The sequence below is a fragment of the Gobio gobio genome, assembly GCF_949357685.1.
Source record: "Gobio gobio genome assembly, chromosome: 14".
Lineage (NCBI taxonomy): Eukaryota > Metazoa > Chordata > Actinopteri > Cypriniformes > Gobionidae > Gobio > Gobio gobio.
The window spans coordinates 3,347,131-3,372,951 of record NC_137107.1 but is presented as its reverse complement, the minus strand read 5'-3'; the positions used below and the strand labels follow the sequence as shown (position 1 = coordinate 3,372,951).

Here is a 25,821-nt window from a genome sequence, read left to right as displayed (position 1 = left end):
GTTTGTGTGTGTGTGTGTGTGTGTGTGTGTGTGTGTGTGTGTGTGTGTGTGTGTGTGTGTGTGTGTGTGTGTGTGTGTGTGTGTGTGTGTGTGTGTGTGTGTGTGTGTGTGTGTGTGTGTGTGAGACAGAAAGTTCGTTCCACTTTGTGTTTATGCTCTAGGACCAGACCTTGATATAAATGTAGACATTTTCAGATTTATACTGGATTTAGTTGAATTTTTTTTTCAAACAAAGTGCATTTTTTACATTTTGCCATTCATTGCCAAAATTAAAAAAATGCTCCAGACACCTGTGTGTGTGTGTGTGTGTGTGTGTGTGTGTGTGTGTGTGTGTGTGTGTGTGTGTGTGTGTGTGTGTGTGTGTGTGTGTGTGTGTGTGTGTGTGTGTGTGTGTGTGTGTGTGTGTGTGTGTGTGATAGAAAGTTCGTTTTACTTTGTGTTTATGTTCTAGGACCAGACCTTGATATAAATGTAGAAATTTTCAAAATATTTTTTTCTGAAGGCAGATTAGCGCCTCTTTTGGAATTATTTCAGAAATCCTGCAACCATGTGTGTAACCACTAGAGGTCTTTATGGAGAATTCACTAGTTCTGTTTTGAACACACTTAATGATTTTTTTTTATGGATTTGAATATATATTTAAAAAAATCTCAAAGACTATTTATTATAAAGTTTTAGAATTTTTCTGTGAATTTGTGTTTTTGCAGATTTCCCAATCACAACACGGGAACCGCTGGCCCAATCAGAACTCGATACGTATTTCTGGAAGGACTTCATAGCACGAGGAAATCATCAGGCCGTTTTGAGGACAGTGAAGACAGCGGTATACAGATCAGTCAATTGTGTGAAAAATGCTGTGTTTTTACACGCGAAACATGAACAGTTATATTGCACACTGTAAACACAATCAAAGCTTCAAAAAACACGAAAAACGGGACCTTTAATAACAAGCACAACCCGAGGTTTAGCAACAGTAGACTGCATTTTACATCACTCTTTTATTCAGCTGATTTAATGTTAAAGGGCTAGTTCACCCAAAAATGTAAATTGTGTCATTAATTCCTCACCCTCATGTGGTTGGACACCCGTCAGACCTCCGTTCATCTTCAGACACAAATGAAGATATTTTAGTGTAAAGCTGATGCTGAGAAAGGCTTCAGATAGGCCTCCATTGGCATTCAGTACATTTACACTCACAAGACCCATAAAAGGCACTAAAAACGTCGTTACAAAGTCCATCTCACCACAGTGGCTCTACAATAATTTTACGATGCGACGACAATAGTTTTTGTGCGCAAAAAAAAATCTAAATAACACCTTTATCCAGCTTGTTCTTGTCTTCCGTGTGTGTCTCCACGACGCATGCGTGAGAATATGATGTAGCGCCGGGGTTCGGGAATCCATGAAATACACACTTAAGCCCCATTTTGAGAACTACGCCGAGACCTAAAGCACGATCAATGTAGAATTCAACAGCTTAGACACGCGCATCTTCCTCTGCTCGTGAACAAATCTCTTCTGGGTCATGTGTCCGAACGCCGGATCTGCTCATATTCTCACGCATGCGTTGTGGAGACACACACGGAAGACAAGAACAAGCTGGATAAAGGTGTTATTTTGATTTTTTTTGCGCACAAAAACTATTGTCGTCGCATCGTAAAATTATTGTAGAGTCACTGTGGTGAGATGGACTTTGTAACGACGTTTTTAGTGCCTTTTATGGGTCTTGTGAGTGTGAATGTACTGAATGCCAATGGAGGCCTATCTGAAGCCTTTCTCAGCATCAGCTTTACACTAAAATATCTTCATTTGTGTCTGAAGATGAACGGAGGTCTGACGGGTGTCCAACCACATGAGGGGGAGGAATTAATGACAGAATTTACATTTTTGGGTGAACTAACCCTTTAAGTTTGGGCTTTTAGGGAGGAACGAAAGCGCACCGGTGCTGTTCAACATCTTATTAAAATGAACCTCCTGCACTGATACATTCACTTCATCTCAGACACATGCTGACATTTCACCAGCCCACAGCGTGGCATCAGAAGCCAAAGACACTCCTCTACGGCTGAGGCTGTGGCCATCATGAAGACTGCAGCATCAAACACTCAATCAGTGCTGCCATGAAATGGACTTTCAGTTTCCTCTCTCAGATCACGGCGCAGTGCAGACGAGAGCCAGACGGGGTCAGAGGTCAGGCTTGCTTTGACATCTCTTCACACTCCAGTGAGACGGAAGAGAGAAGCTGTCAGGAGCTCATGCTCTCCTCCCAGTGGACCAGCACAAGTACTGCAATATCAGCTCACTCACTCCTCTCTGCCCTGGACCTCATCTAGAGCTTAGATCGGGCTCGAATAAATCAAGCCCCAACCGACCCAAGCCCGACACATTAACTGTAATTATGAGCCCGAGCCCGATTTAAACCCAACCATTTTTTAATACATGGGCGTTCTGAGAACAAGCCTGTAATGAGTGAAGCGGGTGTGACGCTCAGCTCAATAATCCACTCTATGCATGACAAGCATCTGTACTAAAGGCCTACTTGTTGTAGCCATTAAACAATGTATTTTGTTTAATATTTACGTTTAAATATTATAATGTTATTTTAAAATTTCATCTGATTATGAAAAGTGCAAAGATGCGAGTGGGTCAGAAATTATTTTGGTGGTTATTATATTTTGTTTAATATTAAGTTTTGTTTTGTAGAAAGCCCTTCTTTAAAATGAATTTTGTTTTGTATGAATTGTATCTTAATTTTAATCAAGGTTTCGTCAGCCAATTGTTTGGATTTAATAAATAACAAGCAAATAGAGTAATATCAGATTATAAGAGTAATATCAGATTATAAGAATAATATCAGATTATAAGAGTAATATCAGATTATAAGAATAATATCAGATTATAAAGAGTAATATCAGATTATAAGAGTAATATCAGATTATAAGAGTAATATCAGATTATAAGAATAATATCAGATTATAAAGAGTAATATCAGATTATAAGAATAATATCAGATTATAAGAGTAATATCAGATTATAAGAATAATATCAGATTATAAAGAGTAATATCAGATTATAAGAATAATATCAGATTATAAGAGTAATATCAGATTATAAGAATAATATCAGATTATAAGAATAATATCAGATTATAAAGAGTAATATCAGATTATAAGAGTAATATCAGATTATAAGAGTAATATCAGATTATAAGAATAATATCAGATTATAAAGAGTAATATCAGATTATAAGAATAATATCAGATTATAAGAGTAATATCAGATTATAAGAATAATATCAGATTATAAGAGTAATATCAGATTATAAGAGTAATATCAGATTATAAGAGAATATCAGATTATAAGAGAATATCAGATTAAAAGAGTAATAGCAGATTATAAGAGTAATATCAGATTATAAGAGTAATATCAGATTATAAGAGTAATATCAGATTATAAGAGTAACATCAGATTATAAGAGTAATATCAGATTATAAGAATAATATCAGATTATAAGAGAATATCAGATTATAAGAGTAATATCAGATTATAAGAGTAATAGCAGATTATAAGAATAATATCAGATTATAAGAGTAATAGCAGATTATAAGAATAATATCAGATTATAAAGAGTAATATCAGATTATAAGAATAATATCAGATTATAAGAGTAATATCAGATTATAAGAATAATATCAGATTATAAGAGTAATATCAGATTATAAGAGAATATCAGATTATAAGAGTAATATCAGATTAAAAGAGTAATAGCAGATTATAAGAGTAATATCAGATTATAAGAGTAATAGCAGATTATAAGAGTAATATCAGATTAAAAGAGTAATAGCAGATTATAAGAGTAATAGCAGATTATAAGAGTAATATCAGATTAAAAGAGTAATATCAGATTATAAGAGTAATATCAGATTATAAGAGTAATATCAGATTATCAGAGTAATAGCAGATTATAAGAGTAATGTCAGATTATAAGAGTAATAGCAGATTATAAGAGTAATAGCAGATTATAAGAGTAATATCAGATTATAAGAGTAATATCAGATTATAAGAGTAATATATATCAGATTATAAGAGTAATAGCAGATTATAAGAGTAATATCAGATTATAAGAGTAATATCAGATTATAAGAGTAATATCAGATTATAAGAGTAATATCAGATTATAAGAGTAATATCAGATTATAAGAATAATATCAGATTATAAGAGTAATATCAGATTATAAGAATAATATCAGATTATAAGAATAATATCAGATTATAAAGAGTAATATCAGATTTATAAGAGTAATATCAGATTATAAGAATAATATCAGATTATAAGAATAATATCAGATTATAAAGAGTAATATCAGATTTATAAGAGTAATATCAGATTATAAGACTAATATCAGATTATAAGAGTAATATCAGATTATAAGAGTAATATCAGATTATAAGACTAATATATATCAGATTTATAAGAGTAATATCAGATTATAAGAGTAATATCAGATTATAAGAGTAATAGCAGATTATAAGAGTAATATCAGATTATAAGAGTAATATCAGATTATAAGAATAATATCAGATTATAAAGAGTAATATCAGATTATAAGAATAATATCAGATTATAAGAATAATATCAGATTATAAGAGTAATATCAGATTATAAGAATAATATCAGATTATAAGAATAATATCAGATTATAAGAATAATATCATATTATAAGAGTAATATCAGATTATAAGAGTAATATCAGATTATAAGAGTAATATCAGATTATAAAGAGTAATATCAGATTATAAGAATAATATCAGATTATAAAGAGTAATGTCAGATTATAAGAGTAATAGCAGATTATAAGAGTAATGTCAGATTATAAGAGTAATAGCAGATTATAAGAGTAATGTCAGATTATAAAGAGTAATGTCAGATTATAAGAGTAATAGCAGATTATAAGAGTAATAGCAGATTATAAGAGTAATATCAGATTATAAGAGTAATAGCAGGATTATAAGAATAATATCAGATTATAAAGAGTAATATCAGATTATAAGAATAATATCAGATTATAAAGAGTAATATCAGATTATAAGAATAATATCAGATTATAAAGAGTAATATCAGATTATAAGAATAATATCAAATTATAAGAGTAATATCATATTATAAGAGTAATATCAGATTATAAGAGTAATATCATATTATAAGAGTAATATCAGATTATAAGAGTAATAGCAGATTATAAGAGTAATATCAGATTATAAGAGTAATAGCAGATTATAAGAGTAATAGCAGATTATAAGAGTAATAGCAGGATTATAAGAGTAATATCAGATTATAAGAGTAATATCAGATTGTAAGAGTAATAGCAGGATTATAAGAGTAATATCAGATTATAAGAGTAATAGCAGATTATAAGAGTAATAGCAGATTATAAGAGTAATATCAGATTATAAGAGTAATATCAGATTATAAGAGTAATATCAGATTGTAAGAGTAATAGCAGATTATAAGAGTAATATCAGATTATAAGAGTAATATCAAATTATAAGAGTAATAGCAGATTATAAGAGTAATATCAGATTATAAGAGTAATAGCAGATTATAAGAGTAATAGCAGATTATAAGAGTAATAGCAGATTGTAAGAGTAATAGCAGATTATAAGAGTAATATCAGATTATAAGAGTAATATCAAATTATAAGAGTAATAGCAGATTATAAGAGTAATAGCAGATTATAAGAGTAATATCAGATTATAAGAGTAATATCAGATTATAAGAGTAATATCAGATTATAAGAATAATATCAGATTATAAGAGTAATATCAGATTATAAGAATAATATCAGATTATAAGAATAATATCAGATTATAAAGAGTAATATCAGATTTATAAGAGTAATATCAGATTATAAGAATAATATCAGATTATAAGAATAATATCAGATTATAAAGAGTAATATCAGATTTATAAGAGTAATATCAGATTATAAGACTAATATCAGATTATAAGAGTAATATCAGATTATAAGACTAATATATATCAGATTTATAAGAGTAATATCAGATTATAAGAGTAATATCAGATTATAAGAGTAATAGCAGATTATAAGAGTAATATCAGATTATAAGAGTAATATCAGATTATAAGAATAATATCAGATTATAAAGAGTAATATCAGATTATAAGAATAATATCAGATTATAAGAATAATATCAGATTATAAGAGTAATATCAGATTATAAGAATAATATCAGATTATAAGAATAATATCAGATTATAAGAATAATATCAGATTATAAGAATAATATCATATTATAAGAGTAATATCAGATTATAAGAGTAATATCAGATTATAAAGAGTAATATCAGATTATAAGAATAATATCAGATTATAAAGAGTAATGTCAGATTATAAGAGTAATAGCAGATTATAAGAGTAATGTCAGATTATAAGAGTAATAGCAGATTATAAGAGTAATGTCAGATTATAAAGAGTAATGTCAGATTATAAGAGTAATAGCAGATTATAAAGAGTAATATCAGATTATAAGAATAATATCAGATTATAAAGAGTAATGTCAGATTATAAGAGTAATAGCAGATTATAAGAGTAATGTCAGATTATAAGAGTAATAGCAGATTATAAGAGTAATGTCAGATTATAAAGAGTAATGTCAGATTATAAGAGTAATAGCAGATTATAAGAGTAATAGCAGATTATAAGAGTAATATCAGATTATAAGAGTAATAGCAGGATTATAAGAATAATATCAGATTATAAAGAGTAATGTCAGATTATAAGAGTAATATCAGATTATAAAGAGTAATATCAGATTATAAGAATAATATCAGATTATAAAGAGTAATGTCAGATTATAAGAGTAATAGCAGATTATAAGAGTAATGTCAGATTATAAGAGTAATAGCAGATTATAAGAGTAATGTCAGATTATAAAGAGTAATGTCAGATTATAAGAGTAATAGCAGATTATAAGAGTAATAGCAGATTATAAGAGTAATATCAGATTATAAGAGTAATAGCAGGATTATAAGAATAATATCAGATTATAAAGAGTAATATCAGATTATAAGAATAATATCAGATTATAAAGAGTAATATCAGATTATAAGAATAATATCAGATTATAAAGAGTAATATCAGATTATAAGAATAATATCAGATTATAAGAGTAATATCATATTATAAGAGTAATATCAGATTATAAGAGTAATATCATATTATAAGAGTAATATCAGATTATAAGAGTAATAGCAGATTATAAGAGTAATATCAGATTATAAGAGTAATAGCAGATTATAAGAGTAATAGCAGATTATAAGAGTAATAGCAGGATTATAAGAGTAATATCAGATTATAAGAGTAATATCAGATTGTAAGAGTAATAGCAGGATTATAAGAGTAATATCAGATTATAAGAGTAATAGCAGATTATAAGAGTAATAGCAGATTATAAGAGTAATATCAGATTATAAGAGTAATATCAGATTATAAGAGTAATATCAGATTATAAGAGTAATATCAGATTGTAAGAGTAATATCAGATTATAAGAGTAATAGCAGATTGTAAGAGTAATAGCAGGATTATAAGAGTAATATCAGATTATAAGAGTAATAGCAGATTATAAGAGTAATAGCAGATTATAAGAGTAATAGCAGATTATAAGAGTAATAGCAGATTATAAGAGTAATAGCAGATTATAAGAGTAATATCAGATTATAAGAGTAATATCAAATTATAAGAGTAATAGCAGATTATAAGAGTAATATCAGATTATAAGAGTAATAGCAGATTATAAGAGTAATAGCAGATTATAAGAGTAATAGCAGATTGTAAGAGTAATAGCAGATTATAAGAGTAATATCAGATTATAAGAGTAATATCAAATTATAAGAGTAATAGCAGATTATAAGAGTAATAGCAGATTATAAGAGTAATTTCAGATTATAAGAGTAATATCAGATTATAAGAGTAATAGCAGATTATAAGTGTAATATATATCAGATTATAAGAGTAATATCAGATTATAAGCGTAATAGCAGATTATAAGAGTAATATCAGATTATAAGAGTAATAGCAGATTATAAGAGTAATATCAGATTATCAGAGTAATATCAGATTATAAGAGTAATAGCAGATTATAAGAGTAATATCAGATTATAAGAGTAATATCAGATTATAAGAATAATATCAGATTATAAAGAGTAATATCAGATTATAAGAGTAATAGCAGATTATAAGAGTAATAGCAGATTATAAGAGTAATATATATCAGATTATAAGAGTAATATCAGATTATAAGAGTAATAGCAGATTATAAGAGTAATAGCAGATTATACGAGTAATATCAGATTATCAGAGTAATATCAGATTATAAGAATAATATCAGATTATAAGAGTAATAGCCGATTATAAGAGTAATAGCCGATTATAAGAGTAATATCAGATTATAAGAGTAATATCAGATTATAAGAGTAATAGCAGATTATAAGAGTAATATCAGATTATAAAGAGTAATAGCAGATTAAAAGAGTAATATCAGATTATAAGAGTAATATCAGATTAAAAGAGTAATAGCAGATTATAAGAGTAATAGCAGATTATAAGAGTAATATCAGATTATAAGAGTAATAGCAGATTATAAGTGTAATATCAGATTATAAGAGTAATATCAGATTATAAGAGTAATATCAGATTATAAGAGTAATATCAGATTATAAGAGTAATAGCAGATTATAAGAGTAATAGCAGATTATAAGAGTAATAGCAGATTATAAGAGTAATAGCAGATTATAAGTGTATTATCAGATTATAAGAGTAATATCAGATTAAAAGAGTAATAGCAGATTATAAGTGTAATATCAGATTATAAGAGTAATATCAGATTATAAGAGTAATAGCAGATTATAAGTGTAATAGCAGATTATAAGAGTAATATCAGATTATAAGAGTAATAGCAGATTATAAGAGTAATATCAGATTATAAGAGTAATAGCAGATTATAAGTGTAATATCAGATTATAAGAGTAATATCAGATTAAAAGAGTAATAGCAGATTATAAGAGTAATATCAGATTAAAAGAGTAATAGCAGATTATAAGAGTAATAGCAGGATTATAAGAGTAATAGCAGATTATAAGAGTAATAGCAGATTATAAGAGTAATATCAGATTATAAGAGTAATAGCAGATTATAAGTGTAATATCAGATTATAAGAGTAATATCAGATTATAAGAGTAATATCAGATTAAAAGAGTAATATCAGATTAAAAGAGTAATATCAGATTAAAAGAGTAATATCAGATTAAAAGAGTAATAGCAGATTAAAAGAGTAATAGCAGATTATAAGAGTAATAGCAGATTATAAGAGTAATATCAGATTATAAGAGTAATATCAGATTATAAGAGTAATAGTAGATTATAAGAGTAGATTATAAGAGTAATAGCAGATTATAAGAGTAATATCAGATTATAAGAGTAATATCAGATTATAAGAGTAATAGTAGATTATAAGAGTAGATTATAAGAGTAATAGCAGATTATAAGAGTAATATCAGATTATAAGAGTAATATCAGATTATAAGAGTAATGTCAGATTATAAGAGTAATATCAGATTAAAAGAGTAATAGCAGATTATAAGAGTAATATCAGATTAAAAGAGTAATATCAGATTATAAGAGTAATATCAGATTATAAGAGTAATATCAGATTAAAAGAGTAATAGCAGATTAAAAGAGTAATAGCAGATTATAAGAGTAATATCAGATTATAAGAGTAATATCAGATTATAAGAGTAATAGTAGATTATAAGAGTAATATCAGATTATAAGAGTAATAGTAGATTATAAGAGTAATATCAGATTATAAGAGTAATATCAGATTATAAGAATAATATCAGATTATAAGAGTAATAGCAGATTATAAGAGTAATATCAGATTATAAGAGTAATAGCAGATTATAAGAGTAATATCAGATTATAAGAATAATATCAGATTATAAGAGTAATAGCAGATTATAAGAGTAATAGCAGATTATAAGAGTAATATCAGATTATAAGAGTAATAGTAGATTATAAGAGTAATATCAGATTATAAGAGTAATAGTAGATTATAAGAGTAATATCAGATTATAAGAGTAATATCAGATTATAAGAGTAATAGTAGATTATAAGAGTAGATTATAAGAGTAATATCAGATTATAAGAGTAATATCAGATTATAAGAGTAATATCAGATTATAAGAGTAATAGTAGATTATAAGAGTAGATTATAAGAGTAATAGCAGATTATAAGAGTAATATCAGATTATGATATTACAATATCAGATACGAGCTGCCGATTCTCTTGAGCCTATATTTGGAGCCGATACTGCTTTTGCTCCCTTATTTACAACATAAAAATGACACAATGATCATGATGATATCAATTTAAAATTTACAATTTAAAAAAGGAACATTTATTGAACTAAAAAAAACAATATTTAACAAATAGTAAAAACAGGCGAGGTAGAACAAGAAAAAAAAGAGTTCAGTGTTGAAAATAAATTCTGAAAATAAATATTTAAGCATAAATAAAATAATGACACTATTGCGCACAGTCTCAACAAGCGAGCAGCATAATAAAGTGCACACTGACTGCACTATACTTCATTTAACAACTATTCACAACCTAGTCATTTAATGGCTACACTCTAAAAAATGCTGGGTTAAAAATAACCCAAGTTGGGTTGAATATGGACTAACCCATCAACTGGGTTGTTTTGACCCAGCGGTTGGGTTAAATGTTTGCTTAAAACAACCCAATTGATGGGTTAGTCCATTTTCAACCCAACTTGGGTTATTCTTAACCCAGCATTGTTTAGAGTGTAGGTGCACTTCACTTAATCTCTTGTAGAGCAACACCAGCGGTAATTCAGGAGAAATCTCCCAATGCTCCACGTGAAACTTCAGTCTTTCCACCTTTTACCATCGTGTCAATTCTCAATTGATTTTGATTAATATGTGCGAGGGAGAGCGAGAGAGTTTGAAGACGGTGAGAGCTGCCCTGTGGACGCCTGTCTGGAAATAATGCAGGGAAAAAATATCGGCGAACGCAGCAGCCTTGCCGATACACGTAAAAATCGCAAATATCGGCCGATATATCGCCGGCCGATACGTGTAAAAATCACAAATATCGGCCGGCCGATACACATAAAAATCGCAAATATCGGCCCGATATATCGGCGTTACACGTAAAAATCACAAATATCGGCCCGATATATCGGTCTAACACTACTTTCAACTTCACCAACCAACCCAACGAATCTACACAACTCGCATAAATGACATATTTTGATTCAAAACGGCGAAAAGCGACTAGTTTGCAGGTATGTATAGTTCTAATTAGGGGTGTAACGATTCTCTGTAAAAAATAAAACGAACCATACGGTCCTCCACACACTTACCTGGACAGGCCAAAAGATCAGGAGGGACTTGAAAGAAAACACCCATGGCCAAAATGTGCAAACCTAGATCTGTTAGATCATGCTAGAACAAGAGAGTCATCTGTTTAGTAACTACATGAGCACATGCACGAGCTGAACGTGCGAAGAAGAAGTGAGAGTCTGAGCAGAACTTCCTGAAACTGGGGATGTTGAAAACACGGGCCATTGATGACAAAAACGTGTCTCCATGACAAAACAAAGTGCTGACACTGAGCCCACAAACCTGGGATTGTGCTGTTATAACAACTCGGCACGTGAGCCACAACACACACACACACACACACACGTCATAGAAAAGCTACTCACAGTGAGATGAAACACGCGACATGATCCCAGAGCAAACGGATGAAAGCTCACACCTCCAGGTGTCCTTAAGAACAAACGTGCTGCTACAGGAGCCCAATGTCCTCCGGCGAAAGCTGCTCATCCATGGCTGGAGTCACCAACGGCTTCAAGCTACTTCCAAACAATGCCACCAAACCAGTTCAAAGCATCTGAAATATTCCCACCTGTACAAGATCGCCCAGATTCTCCTGATGAGGAACGGCGTCTTACTTCAGAGAAATGCTCCAAAACCTCCAAACGTGAAAGAAAGAGTGCGAAATCCTGAAAGGAAATGAGCCAACTTCCCAGTTCTCCACTGTGGTATTAACGTGCGTGTGTGTGTGTGTGTGTGTGTGTGTGTGTGTGTGTGTGTGTGTGTGTGTGTGTGTGTGTGTGTGTGTGTGTGTGTGTGTGAGACAGGAGTGAGGGCTGCTTCCCGTCTGCATGCGTTCACGACACACACACACACACACACACAGCTGGAAAACTCTAGCGACACGAGTTCCGCATTCCTCTTTCCGACTGGCCCCCGTGGAGGTCAGCAAACACACACACACAGACACACACACACACACACATCCCTTTACGTTTCAGGACAAGACACACCCACAACGAAAACAAACATGCAGCCACGAGGCTTCATAAACGCATTTCAGGGCCTTCTTATGAATTCACACTAGAGTTGATTTGAATATCAATTCTGAATATGTGAATTAAAGTCGCCATGAAATCAATATTGTAGTGTTTATTATACACGGCAAAAAATGCTTTTCTTACTTAGTATTTTTGACTTGTTTTCAGTCCAAATATCTAAAAAAAATCTCAAAACAAGAAGCATTTACTAGCCAAATAAAAATTATTGTCTTGTTTTGGGGGAAAGAACTCAAGTTTTTGCTTAAAATTAGCTAAATAATCTGCCAATGGGGTAAGCAAAAAAATCTTAATTCAAACAGAAAACAAGATTATTTTGCTTACTCCATTGGCAGATTATTCTGCTTATTTTAAGATTATTTTAAGTTATTAATTTTCCCCCAAAACAAGACAAAAACTTTTGCTTGTCTAGTAAATGCTTCTTAATGTAAGATTTTTTAGATATTTGGACTGAAAACAAGACAAAAATACTAAGTAAGAAAAGCATTTTTTGCTGTGTAAATGTATGAAATACATTTTTAACTTCATGTGTCTTCATAATCTTTAATAAAATACGTTAACCTTTGCTTCTCTTCCTGTCATGTGCTATGGCGCGAGGGCGGGGCTTACGCGGTCCGTCTCATTTCCTCCATTTTGTTAAGAACGCCCAACTTCCAATCAAATCCCTAAAGACGAAATCAAGCCCCGCCCTATTTTTTCTAATTTCAGAAGCCGTTTCACTCGGATATACATCACAATAGGGGGAAAAAGAGCAATCGCGTCTTCCGTTTCACGCTGACTTTAAGCTCCTATATCCTCCTGGGACCCAGAAGAAAAAAAAAGTGTTTTGAATTTAGTATTTTTTCATGTCATTATATTGTTTAGAGCATAAGAAACAAATGAAAAAAATTAAAAAATGATATTTTATGCATATGTTATGATATATCCTCTGTAGTTGACACCAGGACTGAATTGTTTAAAACATAAAATGACATGAAATTGCATGTATAGGCAAAAACAATGGGATTTATTTTTAATTCACCAATACATTTTTAGGTTTCAGGATTTTTTTAAACAAGATGATTCTGAACTATGTTATGAAAGATATAACGGAATGCATTGATAAATGATTTTACTTTATGAAATACGTGAGTAAAATTGCCATACTTGGATTTTCCCATTCAATACAACGCATATTAATGTGTTCTTGGTGCAACATGTAATGAAAAAAGAAGTGTAATAATGGGAGCAATAATTGGCAACATTTTCATTATAATATCTAATATTTCATAGGAATATTGATATGTAATTTCTTTCCCCATTCACTTGTTATGTCTCCAAAATGCCTGATAAACATGATTTAAGTGGACATGTATGAAATCAATGCCGTGTTTTGTAACAGAAAGTCATATTTTGATTAGAAACCCCATAACATTTTCCTGAGATGTTGATTTATAACAAACAATTTGAAAATTAATCAGATTTAAGTTATAATTAAAAAATATTATCATATTTCCATAAGAGTGCTAAACATTAATGTTAAACGTTGAATCTCATTGTTAGCTTCTTCCATTCTTTCTCACAAAGACAATAGTTGAAGTAAAAATATAAGGATTATGTAATATAGTGCATATATTTAGCAAAATGCCCCTTTCTATAGTTATCTTTCTAGCTGACTAACTAGTTTATGAGCATTGAATGGCTTTTCTGAGGTAAATTTGACATGATTGTTCTTAAGCGGTTTTAAATGCTGAATGAGCATCTGTCAGGACACAAGAGCGCCAAAAGTTTAAAGTTTATTAATTGTTTACTCAAGTTAAAGTGCCATATTAAAGGTGACAGTTAAGCAAATCTTCCTGAGATTGTGGATGCTGCGCTACAAATAACGTGACGTTCAGGCAGAAACAGAAAAAAGCAAAGATGAAAAGATATTGAGGATAAAAATCCATATCAGTTAGAGCCCGACCGATAAAGGATTTTTAAGGCTGATACCGATACAATATTTGATGATTTAAAAATCCGATATATCGGCCGATATATACAGAAACACGTAAAAAACTTAAACAGATTTCCCTTATTTGTAGTTATTCATGATCCCTCAGCCTCTCTAATATAACATGATAATGCAGTTTAAAAATAAACTTGTTTGTTTTATTGTTACAACAGAACAGAGGAGCATAAAAATATATTAAAGTTCTGATAAATAAAATTTATAAAAATACATACTTAAGATTTAAACTTAAAGTCCTTTGGACGAAAACACAAAAACAAAACAAAAAATCTATATAGTATTAATATATGCACTTCACGGATGATCTGTTGTGAATGTTCGCTGGATCAGCTGGTGTTGCCAACCTGCACGTTGTAGAGCGCCCTCTGGTGGACAAACTATGAAACGCCAACACTCATAATGTGGTTGAGTGGTGTTTCGTCCGTTTTTATTATTTTTTTAAATATTAATTTATCGGCCATCATAAACAGCCGATACCGATAGTTTGGAAAATTTGGAAATATCGGTCGGGCTCTAATATCAGTATCAATTAAAACCGAGAACAGTTAGCGATTAGTTGGCGTCCACACAGCTGATGTGTTTATCTGTTGTAGTTTATCCACGTGTGCAGGAAACAGACCCTGCCTTCTAGAGATGCCACAATTCTCAATATAATATTGAACCGTTCGGTACGGGATTCACGGTTCAATACGCGCTTGTGAATTGCGGTTTCCTCGGTTTTGCATTGAATTAATAATTTTTCTACAAATTCTGTAATTTGCCTCCATCCCAATACTGAACAACGCGACATACATTCACATCACAGGTTACTGGTGGAGTTATACTCACAGAACACTAGAGTTATTCACAATCACCAAAGTTCATTATATGCATGCTTTTTACAGCCTTGCCGGTTAAACATTTCATTTGGGTGCTTATGCATGGTTTTAACATGCGCTTTTCAGAGCGCGCACACTAAACGCCTGTCAAACACGTGATTACTGGACTAAGTAGTCGTCTTACTGCGCTAATACTGTCAAATACACACAAGGTTAACATAAACACAGTCAGTTATGTCTAAAGTGAAAGTAAAATCGGTGTGTGTCGTATATTAGATGCGTGCAGGTCTTTAATTGACAGCGGCGCAGCCTATAGTGAACACGCTTGCCTTAAAGGGACAGTTCACCTCTAAAATTATGTCATTATTTACTCACTCTAATGTTGTTCCAAACCTGTGTTCATTTCTTGATGACAGAATTTTCAGTTTTGAGTGAACTATCCCTTTAATGTTAATACAACAACAAAAGACAAAGAGAAAATCACTCTCTGCTCTTGACTGAAAAACTTTAATACAGCAGCTTTAATGAGAATCAATGTATATTTTATAGTGAAGTCTGTGAAGCGTTTTGTTTTTACATTTATTCATTCAATTTCATACTTAAATGCAGCTGTACAGCTCTGAGCTGCCAGTGTAAATCTTTATATATATTTATTTTATATTATACTATACACTAGGAATGTGTACAAGGTTTTTTTTTAAGTAAAGTTTTAAGTTTAAGTAAGGTTTTTCAATTCTTTTAAGTAAAATAAAGAAAGAGTATTGCAATTAAAAAATAGTTTTTTTCTCTTTAACCTCTTTCTGTTCCTGTCGCTTAAAAATCGAACCGAAAACCGTGGTTAAAAACCGAGGTGTGTATTGAACCATGGACTAACTGTATTGTTGCATCCCTACTGCCTTCCTACTTTTAAAGTACCTGGATGTTCATTGACATGTCTCCGTCTCTTTATCTCTTATCTTTTATTGCCAAGTGCCAAGCATTGTGTGTTATTTTTAATCACTCGTGTCCGGTGTTACAGTGTGTTAGTAATACACATCAAACCAGCATTTAATGCTCTTGACACCAAGTGTATCAGTGTTTGAGTGTTGCTAATAAAACCACTACATACCCGGTTGTTTAAATTCCGTCTGCTGTGATTGACTCAAACACACACCGCTTTAATCCCAGCTCGAGTATCAAAACACATGACATGCTGTAAAGGAGGGCGTGGAAGTTAGCCAATCACAGCAGTTTCTGCAAGAGGTCACGCCCCTCAAATCGAGTCACAGAGAGTGAAAATGAGAACAGAAAATGCTTTTTTTGGAGCTTGAGAAAATTCTGAAACTACATTTCATGACCCCTTTATGACATAAATGCTCCAAGTGACATTATGTTGGGCATTTACAGGTTGTTTTTAAGCATTACGGCTCGCGTTCAGAAGGGCAGGAAGAGAAAGAGTCGTTATTCCAGCCAAACTTACAATCCGCGGAATTGGTCGTTTGTTTTTGTGTTTCTGTCAGTATTATTTTGCTCCTGATCTTCTAATAGTGCTAACAACTTGCACAAAATACACGTTCTTGGAAAATAATTATAATTCTTGTCTAATTAAGTTTGATCTAATATAAATAACATCAACTTTGTTGTTGATGGCACACTTTGTAGAATATATATAGGCCTAATTTCATATAATAACCCATAAACTGTTGCAGAATGTATAAATTACTTTTGATATCATTTTTATTACAATTTAGGCTATACATCTTCCGTGTCATAATGTAAAATACTAAAAATATTCTACTTAATTTTATTTTGACAATTTAGTAGAATAATCGAATAACTGATCAAAGAAAATTCTGAATCCCAGTAAAAGATAATCATCTGAAAGGTATTTTTTTATGACTTATGTACAAGCATATCAATATTTACTTGCCCATATTTTAATTGAAGATATGTCATAATAAAAAAAACATAATAGATTTTGTCATAATAGAAATCACTCAATTAACCTATAGTTTTAATGAAAGTGAAGAAGCCTGAAATGTACATCTAACTCATGAAAATATTAAATAATAGCCCTGTTAATTACAATAAGTATTCAATTTAAAAACAATAACAGCATGCCACTTGGGGCCTTCTGTGCCAAATATGGCTGGGTCATCTTACCCCAAGAGTCTAATTTAATCTTTTTTCTTCAAAATAAAAGCTATAACATTTACTCCACAAAGCCAAAAACATTGTGTCCACAAGTCCTTCATTAACAAATAGACACAAAAACTTTGATATTCGACATAATACAATATCATATATCACTATTTCGATAGACACAGAGTTAGATCAAAACTGTTTTGACTGACTAGTAAGAGTAAGAAGGATAATTTGTATGGACAAGCACCCAATCCTCGCCCCCAATGCCCCCCCACCCCAGTGCCCCTTTTTTGGTTTGGGCCACTGCCCTCCAAATGTCTGTGCATGGCCCTGCTCTGGATCCGCCCCTTTAGACCAGCGCTGAACTGGAAGATACAGCAGATTAGCCTAGCCTAGCGCTGTAGTGGCGGTGAACAGTTAGCCTGCGGGATATAGTCCTAGCTAACATGATTTTTCTGAACAATTAAGAGGAATGAGGAAAGAGAAACGAGAGGCATGTTGAGGAAGTGAAACTCCTCCTAAACACACACACACACATACCAGTTCCATGACATCATAACATGCATGACTTGTGTGTATAAAGTCAGAATGTGTGTATAAAGTCAGAATGTGTGTATAAAGTCAGAATGTGTGTATAAAGTCAGAATTGTGTTTATAAAGTCAGAATTATGTGTATAAAGTCAGAATTATGTGTATAAAGTCAGAATTGTTTGTATAAAGTCAGAATTATGTGTATAAAGTCAGAATTGTTTGTATAAAGTCAGAATTGTGTGATAGTCAGATTTGAATTGTGTGATATAAAGTCAGAATTGAGAGATATAAAGCCAGAATTGTGTGTATAAAGTCAGAATTGCGTGTATAAAGTCAGAATTGTGTGATAGTCAGATTTGAACTGTGTGTATAAAGTCAGAATTGTGTGATATAAAGTCAGAATTGAGATATATAAAGTCAGAATTGAGAGATATAAAGTCAGAATTGCGTGTATAAAGTCAGAATTGTGTGTATAAAGTCAGAATTGCATGTATAAAGTCAGAATTGTGTGATATAAAGTCAGAATTGTGTGTATAAAGTCAGAATTGTGTGATAAAAAGTCAGAATTGAGAGATATAAAGTCAGAATTGAGAGATATAAAGTCAGAATTGCGTGTATAAAGTCAGAATTGTGTGTATAAAGTCAGAATTGCATGTATAAAGTCAGAATTGTGTGATATAAAGTCAGAATTGTGTGTATAAAGTCAGAATTGTGTGATATAAAGTCAGAATTGAGAGATATAAAGTCAGAATTGCGTGTATAAAGTCAGAATTGAGAGATATAAAGTCAGAATTGCGTGTATAAAGTCAGAATTGTGTGTATAAAGTCAGAATTGCGTGTATAAAGTCAGAATTGAGAGATATAAAGTCAGAATTGCGTGTATAAAGTCAGAATTGTGTGTATAAAGTCAGAATTGCATGTATAAAGTCAGAATTGTGTGATATAAAGTCAGAATTGTGTGTATAAAGTCAGAATTGCGTGTATAAAGTCAGAATTATGTGTATAAAGTCAGAATTGTGTGATATAAAGTCAGAATTATGTGTATAAAGTCAGAATTGTGTGTATAAAGTCAGAATTGTGTGATATAAAGTCAGAATTGTGTGTATAAAGTCAGAATTGCGTGTATAAAGTCAGAATTGTGTGATAGTCAGATTTGAACTGTGTGTATAAAGTCAGAATTGTGTGATATAAAGTCAGAATTGAGAGATATAAAGTCAGAATTGAGAGATATAAAGTCAGAATTGCGTGTATAAAGTCAGAATTGCATGTATAAAGTCAGAATTGTGTGATATAAAGTCAGAATTGTGTGTATAAAGTCAGAATTGTGTGATATAAAGTCAGAATTGAGAGATATAAAGTCAGAATTGAGAGATATAAAGTCAGAATTGCGTGTATAAAGTCAGAATTGTGTGTATAAAGTCAGAATTGCATGTATAAAGTCAGAATTGTGTGATATAAAGTCAGAATTGTGTGTATAAAGTCAGAATTGTGTGATATAAAGTCAGAATTGAGAGATATAAAGTCAGAATTGCGTGTATAAAGTCAGAATTGAGAGATATAAAGTCAGAATTGCATGTATAAAGTCAGAATTGTGTGATATAAAGTCAGAATTGTGTGTATAAAGTCAGAATTGCGTGTATAAAGTCAGAATTGAGAGATATAAAGTCAGAATTGCGTGTATAAAGTCAGAATTGTGTGTATAAAGTCAGAATTGCATGTATAAAGTCAGAATTGTGTGATATAAAGTCAGAATTGTGTGTATAAAGTCAGAATTGCGTGTATAAAGTCAGAATTATGTGTATAAAGTCAGAATTGTGTGATATAAAGTCAGAATTATGTGTATAAAGTCAGAATTGTGTGTATAAAGTCAGAATTGTGTGATATAAAGTCAGAATTGTGTGTATAAAGTCAGAATTGTGTGTATAAAGTCAGAATTGTGTGTATAAAGTCAGAATTATGTGTATTAAGTCAGAATTGTGTGATATAAAGTCAGAATTGTGTGTATAAAGTCAGAATTGTGTGTATAAAGTCAGAATTGTGTGTATAAAGTCAGAATTATGTGTATAAAGTCAGAATTGCGTGTATAAAGTCAGAATTGTGTGTATAAAGTCAGAATTGCGTGTATAAAGTCAGAATTGAGAGATATAAAGTCAGAATTGAGATATAGTCAGAATTGCATGTATAAAGTCAGAATTGTGTGTATAAAGTCAGAATTGCATGTATAAAGTCAGAATTGTGTGTATAAAGTCAGAATTGCATGTATAAAGTCAGAATTGTGTGTATAAAGTCAGAATTGAGAGATATAAAGTCAGAATTGAGATATAGTCAGAATTGCGTGTATAAAGTCAGAATTGAGAGATATAAAGTCAGAATTGAGATATAGTCAGAATTGCATGTATAAAGTCAGAATTGTGTGTATAAAGTCAGAATTGAGAGATATAAAGTCAGAATTGAGATATAGTCAGAATTGCATGTATAAAGTCAGAATTGTGTGTATAAAGTCAGAATTGCGTGTATAAAGTCAGAATTGAGAGATATAAAGTCAGAATTGAGATATAGTCAGAATTGCATGTATAAAGTCAGAATTGTGTGTATAAAGTCAGAATTGTGTGTATAAAGTCAGAATTATGTGTATAAAGTCAGAATTGCGTGTATAAAGTCAGAATTGAGAGATATAAAGTCAGAATTGAGATATAGTCAGAATTGCATGTATAAAGTCAGAATTGTGTGTATAAAGTCAGAATTGTGTGTATAAAGTCAGAATTGAGATATAGTCAGAATTGCATGTATAAAGTCAGAATTATGTGTATAAAGTCAGAATTGTGTGTATAAAGTCAGAATTGCGTGTATAAAGTCAGAATTGAGATATAGTCAGAATTGTGTGATAGTCAGATTTGAACTGTGTGTATAAAGTCAGAATTGTGTTTATAAAGTCAGAATTGTGTGATATAAAGTCAGAATTGTGTGTATAAAGTCAGAATTATGTGTATAAAGTCAGAATTATGTGTATAAAGTCAGAATTGCGTGTATAAAGTCAGAATTGAGAGATATAAAGTCAGAATTGAGATATAGTCAGAATTGCATGTATAAAGTCAGAATTGTGTTTATAAAGTCAGAATTGTGTGTATAAAATCAAAAAAAGAGAAAAAAATGAAAAGGGGGAAAAAAGAAAAAAAATAGCCTTTTTGACAATGACTTTTGTTTATAAATAGCCCCCTTTCTTTTTCTTCTTCTTTTTTTTTCTTTTTTGTTCTGTTGTTGTTTTCTGTTTAATTATTAACTTTTGTATTTTGACTACATTTGTAATTCCATGTATGTGTTTACTCTCTTTCCCCTACGAGAGTTTTGTATTTTGCTGTTTTTTGTCAATAAAAATAAAAAATAAAAAACACATGCATGACTTAATTTGTCCAATAACACACACACACACACACACACACACGCGTGTGCGTGTGTGCGGTACATACCAGCATCGTGCCAGATACATGTGCTCCTTGACGAGCACTGAGCCGGAGAGCAGGACGAACCAGCAGGTGGAGATGCTGTCAGCACTGCAACACACACACACACACACACATCAGCGCTCATATCAACAGATCATCATGCAGATTTAATATTGTTTTAGTACTTCAATTTCAAAATAAGAAATGCTGCTTTGAGCATAGTACGTTTAAAGGCACAATGTGTAAGATTTCTGGATTCAAATATCCACTAGATCGGTGTTATACATTTTGTCGACTTGTGTATATAATCCCAAATGTTTCCAAGAATGTTTAAATCCAGAGAAATGATCAATTTTAACACTGTTTGGATCATTAATGGACAGAAACTGATCATTATTCTCCAGCTCAACACAGTTATGTTTTTCATATGTACATAACAGATTTCCAATAAAATGTCCAAGTCTCCCAGTCACTGACTTTTACTAAAACTGTGTTATTTACAATCCCCTGTTGTTAAAAATTGTTTCGATAAAACGGGGCATTTATATCTATAAGCGCCAGCGGGTCAAATTTACCCCTGTTTAAATCCTCTATTTTCGCGCTGTGTTTGAGCAACGCTTCGGCTTGATGTTTTAGCCTATTTATAAATGTTCAAACTTTGGATTAATTATAAATTTTTGTTTTGCAATTTTGTATTGAGTATTGTTTGCTTCTGTGTTGCGATTTATTCAAGTCTGCCCGTTTCCTGAAAACAAAAATCTGATTTGATGGAATGAATAAAACAATTTTCATGATTATCCCAAGTTTATTGGTGTTGTTCTCTTATTAAAATTATACATGATATAACTATACAAATGAATAATTAATTAGGTCAAACTGTGCATGTGTTATCCTTATCGTGAGTTGTCATACATCATGCAGTGCTGTGAATTATTACAGCTCTTTATTGTCTATTTATGGTATTTTAGTAATTTAAATAACATGGGTTATCTTAATATGGGATTAATTGCATTTTATTATAATATTACACCACCCAAATATGTATTTATTTCCCTCTAATTCTCGTCGTCGTTGCAGGTTTAGCCTATAGTCACCAAAAAGTGATTAGTGTATCTGCTTAAAATAGCATAAAACAACCGGACAAAAACACAGTTGATGACTAAACATAATCATTTCATGACTCGATACACTACTTTGTGAAGACCGTGGCATAATACAGTGATATATCACGTTTTTTAGCCGTATCAATACAGTAATAATCTGCTTGGGTCAATTTTACCCGCTGGTGGTTTTCGGTAAACAGCGCCCCCTGGTGGTTCTAGTGTTAAGTCAATGTAAAGGCGCGATAGACGCTTTTAGCGCGGCGAGGTGGACACGATTTCGCCTCATTCGCTTCAAACGCGTGAATGCGCGAGTGACTCTTTTTGTACATTCACGCGTTTGAAGTGAATTCGCGTCTGACGGCCGAGTTGAAAAAACTGAACTTTGCTGTCAATTCGCGGCGTGTTAACCAATCAGGAGCCGGCTCGCTGCGGTCATGTGGTGATAAACTAATGGCAAGTCAATAGCGGACGAGAAACCCAGCGTAATTTAAAAATACTACTTAAATTATTGTGTCACAAAATGTAGTTTTAAGAGTTTTTCAGGTGGGAATGTAGTAGTTTAAAGCTCAAATCGTGGTTTATTTATAAAGAGAGCTCCTCTCACATGTGATCTGGTGTTTTTGGGCAAAGTGAAGTTTCATTACTTTTTTTTGCCAGGCTATTTAACTTTACTTTTGTAGCCTACTAGCGCTGACTTTATATGTTTGACTGAATTGTTTGCTTTATTTCCTGTATAGCTTCTTATACCTTTTATAATGGCTATTATTGATCACACATAAACTGACATTTAACAAAAAGAGGCTGGGTTGGGTTTTATGTCATATTTAATTTTATTACAGTGATAATCATATGCACACTTGTCTGAACAAGTTGGCTTGCTCAGTTGGGGACAAACTAAATATCCAAATAAATCTAATTATTAGATAAAAATGAAAATTAGCCCATGATTTACTCTCCCTCAAGTCATCCGAGGTGTGTGTGACATTCTCTCAGACGAATAAAATCTGAGTTATATTACAAAAGTCCAGACTTGGGCTGTGCGATATTGAAGAAAAATGCGATATGCGATATCCTTGTTAAATAATGCGATATTCGATATGCGATACGATATTGCTTTAAGTGTGTAAAATCTATTTAAATTACATAAAAAAAAATATTTAAAAACAGAATGATATCATTTGTGTCAAGACACGAAAAAGAACGGCTTGTGCGCACGTTTCGGTGTGTGTGTGTGTGTGTGTGTGTGTGTGTTTGTCAGACAGCGCGAGACTGCAAGAAGTTGTTTTTTCGCAAGTTATTGCGTTTAATAACTTTTTTTAACGTCAAGCAAGTCACATGAGTAACAGTCGTGTGCTCAGTCTATTCTCTGCTATATGCGTCAAACTAAAACGTACACTTTTCATTATGTTGATGTAGCATATTCAAATCATTTGCATATTGCGTGCCCTTGCGATATGCATATTGCGATATGTACATTTGCGATATTTCGATAATTTCGATATATTGCGCAGCCCTAGTTCAGGCTAATCCAAGCATTATAATAGCAGTAATAGTTGCTCGGTTTTTGAAGTCCATAAAAAGTGCATCTGTGCGTCATATAACTGCTCCAGTGGCTCTGGGGTGTTAATAAAGGCCTTCTGAAGCGAATCAATGCGTTTGAGTAAGAAAAATATCCATATTTAAAACTTTATCAAGTAAACTTTCGTCTGACCGGCTTCCCTGTTCAGTTTATGGAAGAAGTGTTGAAAGTTCCCCTGCGGATGGAAAGACTAACGCTCAGGTCATGACGTCACACACACATCTGGAGTTTCACTTTCAACATTCAACACTTTTACACAGAAGGCGGAGGCCAAAGTTTACTTGGTAAAGTTTTAAATATGGATATTTTTCATACACAAGCGCATTGATTCGCTTCAGAAGGCCTTTATTAACACCCCAGAGCCGCTGGAGCAGTTATATGACGCACAGATGCACTTTTTATGGACTTCAAAAACAGAGCAACTATAAATCAAATTCTAAAGCTTGGATTAGTCTGGACTTGTGCAATATAACTCAGATTTTATTCGTCTGAGAGAAGAATGTCACACACACCTCGGATGACTTGAAGGAGAGGAAATCATGGGCTAATGTTCATTTTTGGGTGAACTATCGCTTTAACACTTTGAAACAATCAGCATTGTAAAAAGCGCTATATAAATAAAGTTGACTTGACTTGAACCACATATTAATGTGTTTAATATTTTTTTAAATGTAAACGAGAGGCATGGTTGTGTTTCATAAACACAGCTGAAAGCGGCTGGCGTGTCTTGAACGCGCGTTTATTTCGCTTTAAACGCTCGATTTTTTTTCCGCCCTGTCCATACTTCAGTCATGTTAATAAATCTGTAATACGTCAGCTCATCCATGAACATGATTTCTGAGTCCTGTTGGATTATGATACAACAACTCCCATGGTTCAGCGAAATCAAGGCATCATCAAGCCTTTGTTTTGAATGAGCGACTTCTAGCAGACAAACTTACATACTGTGCCTTTAAGTTTTATAATTGTATTTTTATTATTATTCGCTTCGGCTAAGAATCTTCGTCTCAGTGCATCCCTAGTTTTACTTACTAGAAGAGAACGTGGCTGGCATCATACCACTCATATCTGGCCGTCATGCACATGGACCTGGAACACACACACACACACACACACGTTCACAGAGGAAATTAACACTTTTATTCATCAAGGATGCGTTAAAATGATCAAAAGTGACAGAAAAACCACTTAAAATGCTGTTCTTTTGATCTTTCTATTCATCAAAAAATCCTAAAAAATAAAGTGTATGACGGTTTCCACACAAATATGAACTGTTTCAACACTGATAATAATCATAACTGTGTGTTGATCATCAGATCCTCATATGAGAATGATTAGTGAAGGGTCATGTGACACTGAAGACTGCGTAATGATGATTTGATCACAGGAATAAATGACACTTTACTGTATATTCACATAGAGAACAGCTGATCTACACTGGAGTGTGTGTGTGTGTGTGTGTGTGTGTGTGTGTGTGTGTGTGTGTGTGTGTGTGTGTGTGTGTGTGTGTGTGTGTGTGTGTGTGTGTGTGTGTGTGTGTGTGTGTGTGTGTGTGTGTGTGTGTGTGTGTGTGTGTGTGTGTGTGTGCAGAAGAGACTTTACACAGTCAAAACCCTCCAGTCTGACCTGAGCTGATGTTCTCTGAGGTGAGACAGCACGTCCATGTGGTACAGATGAGCGTAGATGGTGTTCAGGTCCTAGAGGAGACACACACACACACACACACACACACACACATCAGTGAGCCACACACT

At 32.1% G+C, this 25,821-nt stretch overlaps 1 protein-coding gene across 16 annotated transcripts in view; it reads right to left on the bottom strand.

Annotated features, from left to right (window-relative positions):
- rapgef6 (Rap guanine nucleotide exchange factor (GEF) 6) overlaps positions 1 to 25,821 on the bottom strand; it is a 221,757-nt gene that overhangs the window by 178,451 nt on the left and 17,485 nt on the right. For 13 of the 16 annotated variants that reach the window (XM_079834252.1, XM_079834254.1, XM_079834255.1 and 10 more), the window contains exons 2-4: positions 25,694 to 25,764; positions 25,100 to 25,156; positions 21,410 to 21,493 (exon numbers count right to left, since the gene is read on the bottom strand). In XM_079834252.1, coding sequence (XP_079690378.1) covers positions 21,410 to 21,493; positions 25,100 to 25,156; positions 25,694 to 25,764 — 212 coding nt within the window. Of the gene's footprint in view, positions 1 to 11,465; positions 11,519 to 11,810; positions 12,300 to 21,409; positions 21,494 to 25,099; positions 25,157 to 25,693; positions 25,765 to 25,821 lie in introns of those variants that run through there. The other 3 variants (XM_079834247.1, XM_079834245.1, XM_079834246.1) reach the window with 3 other exon arrangements.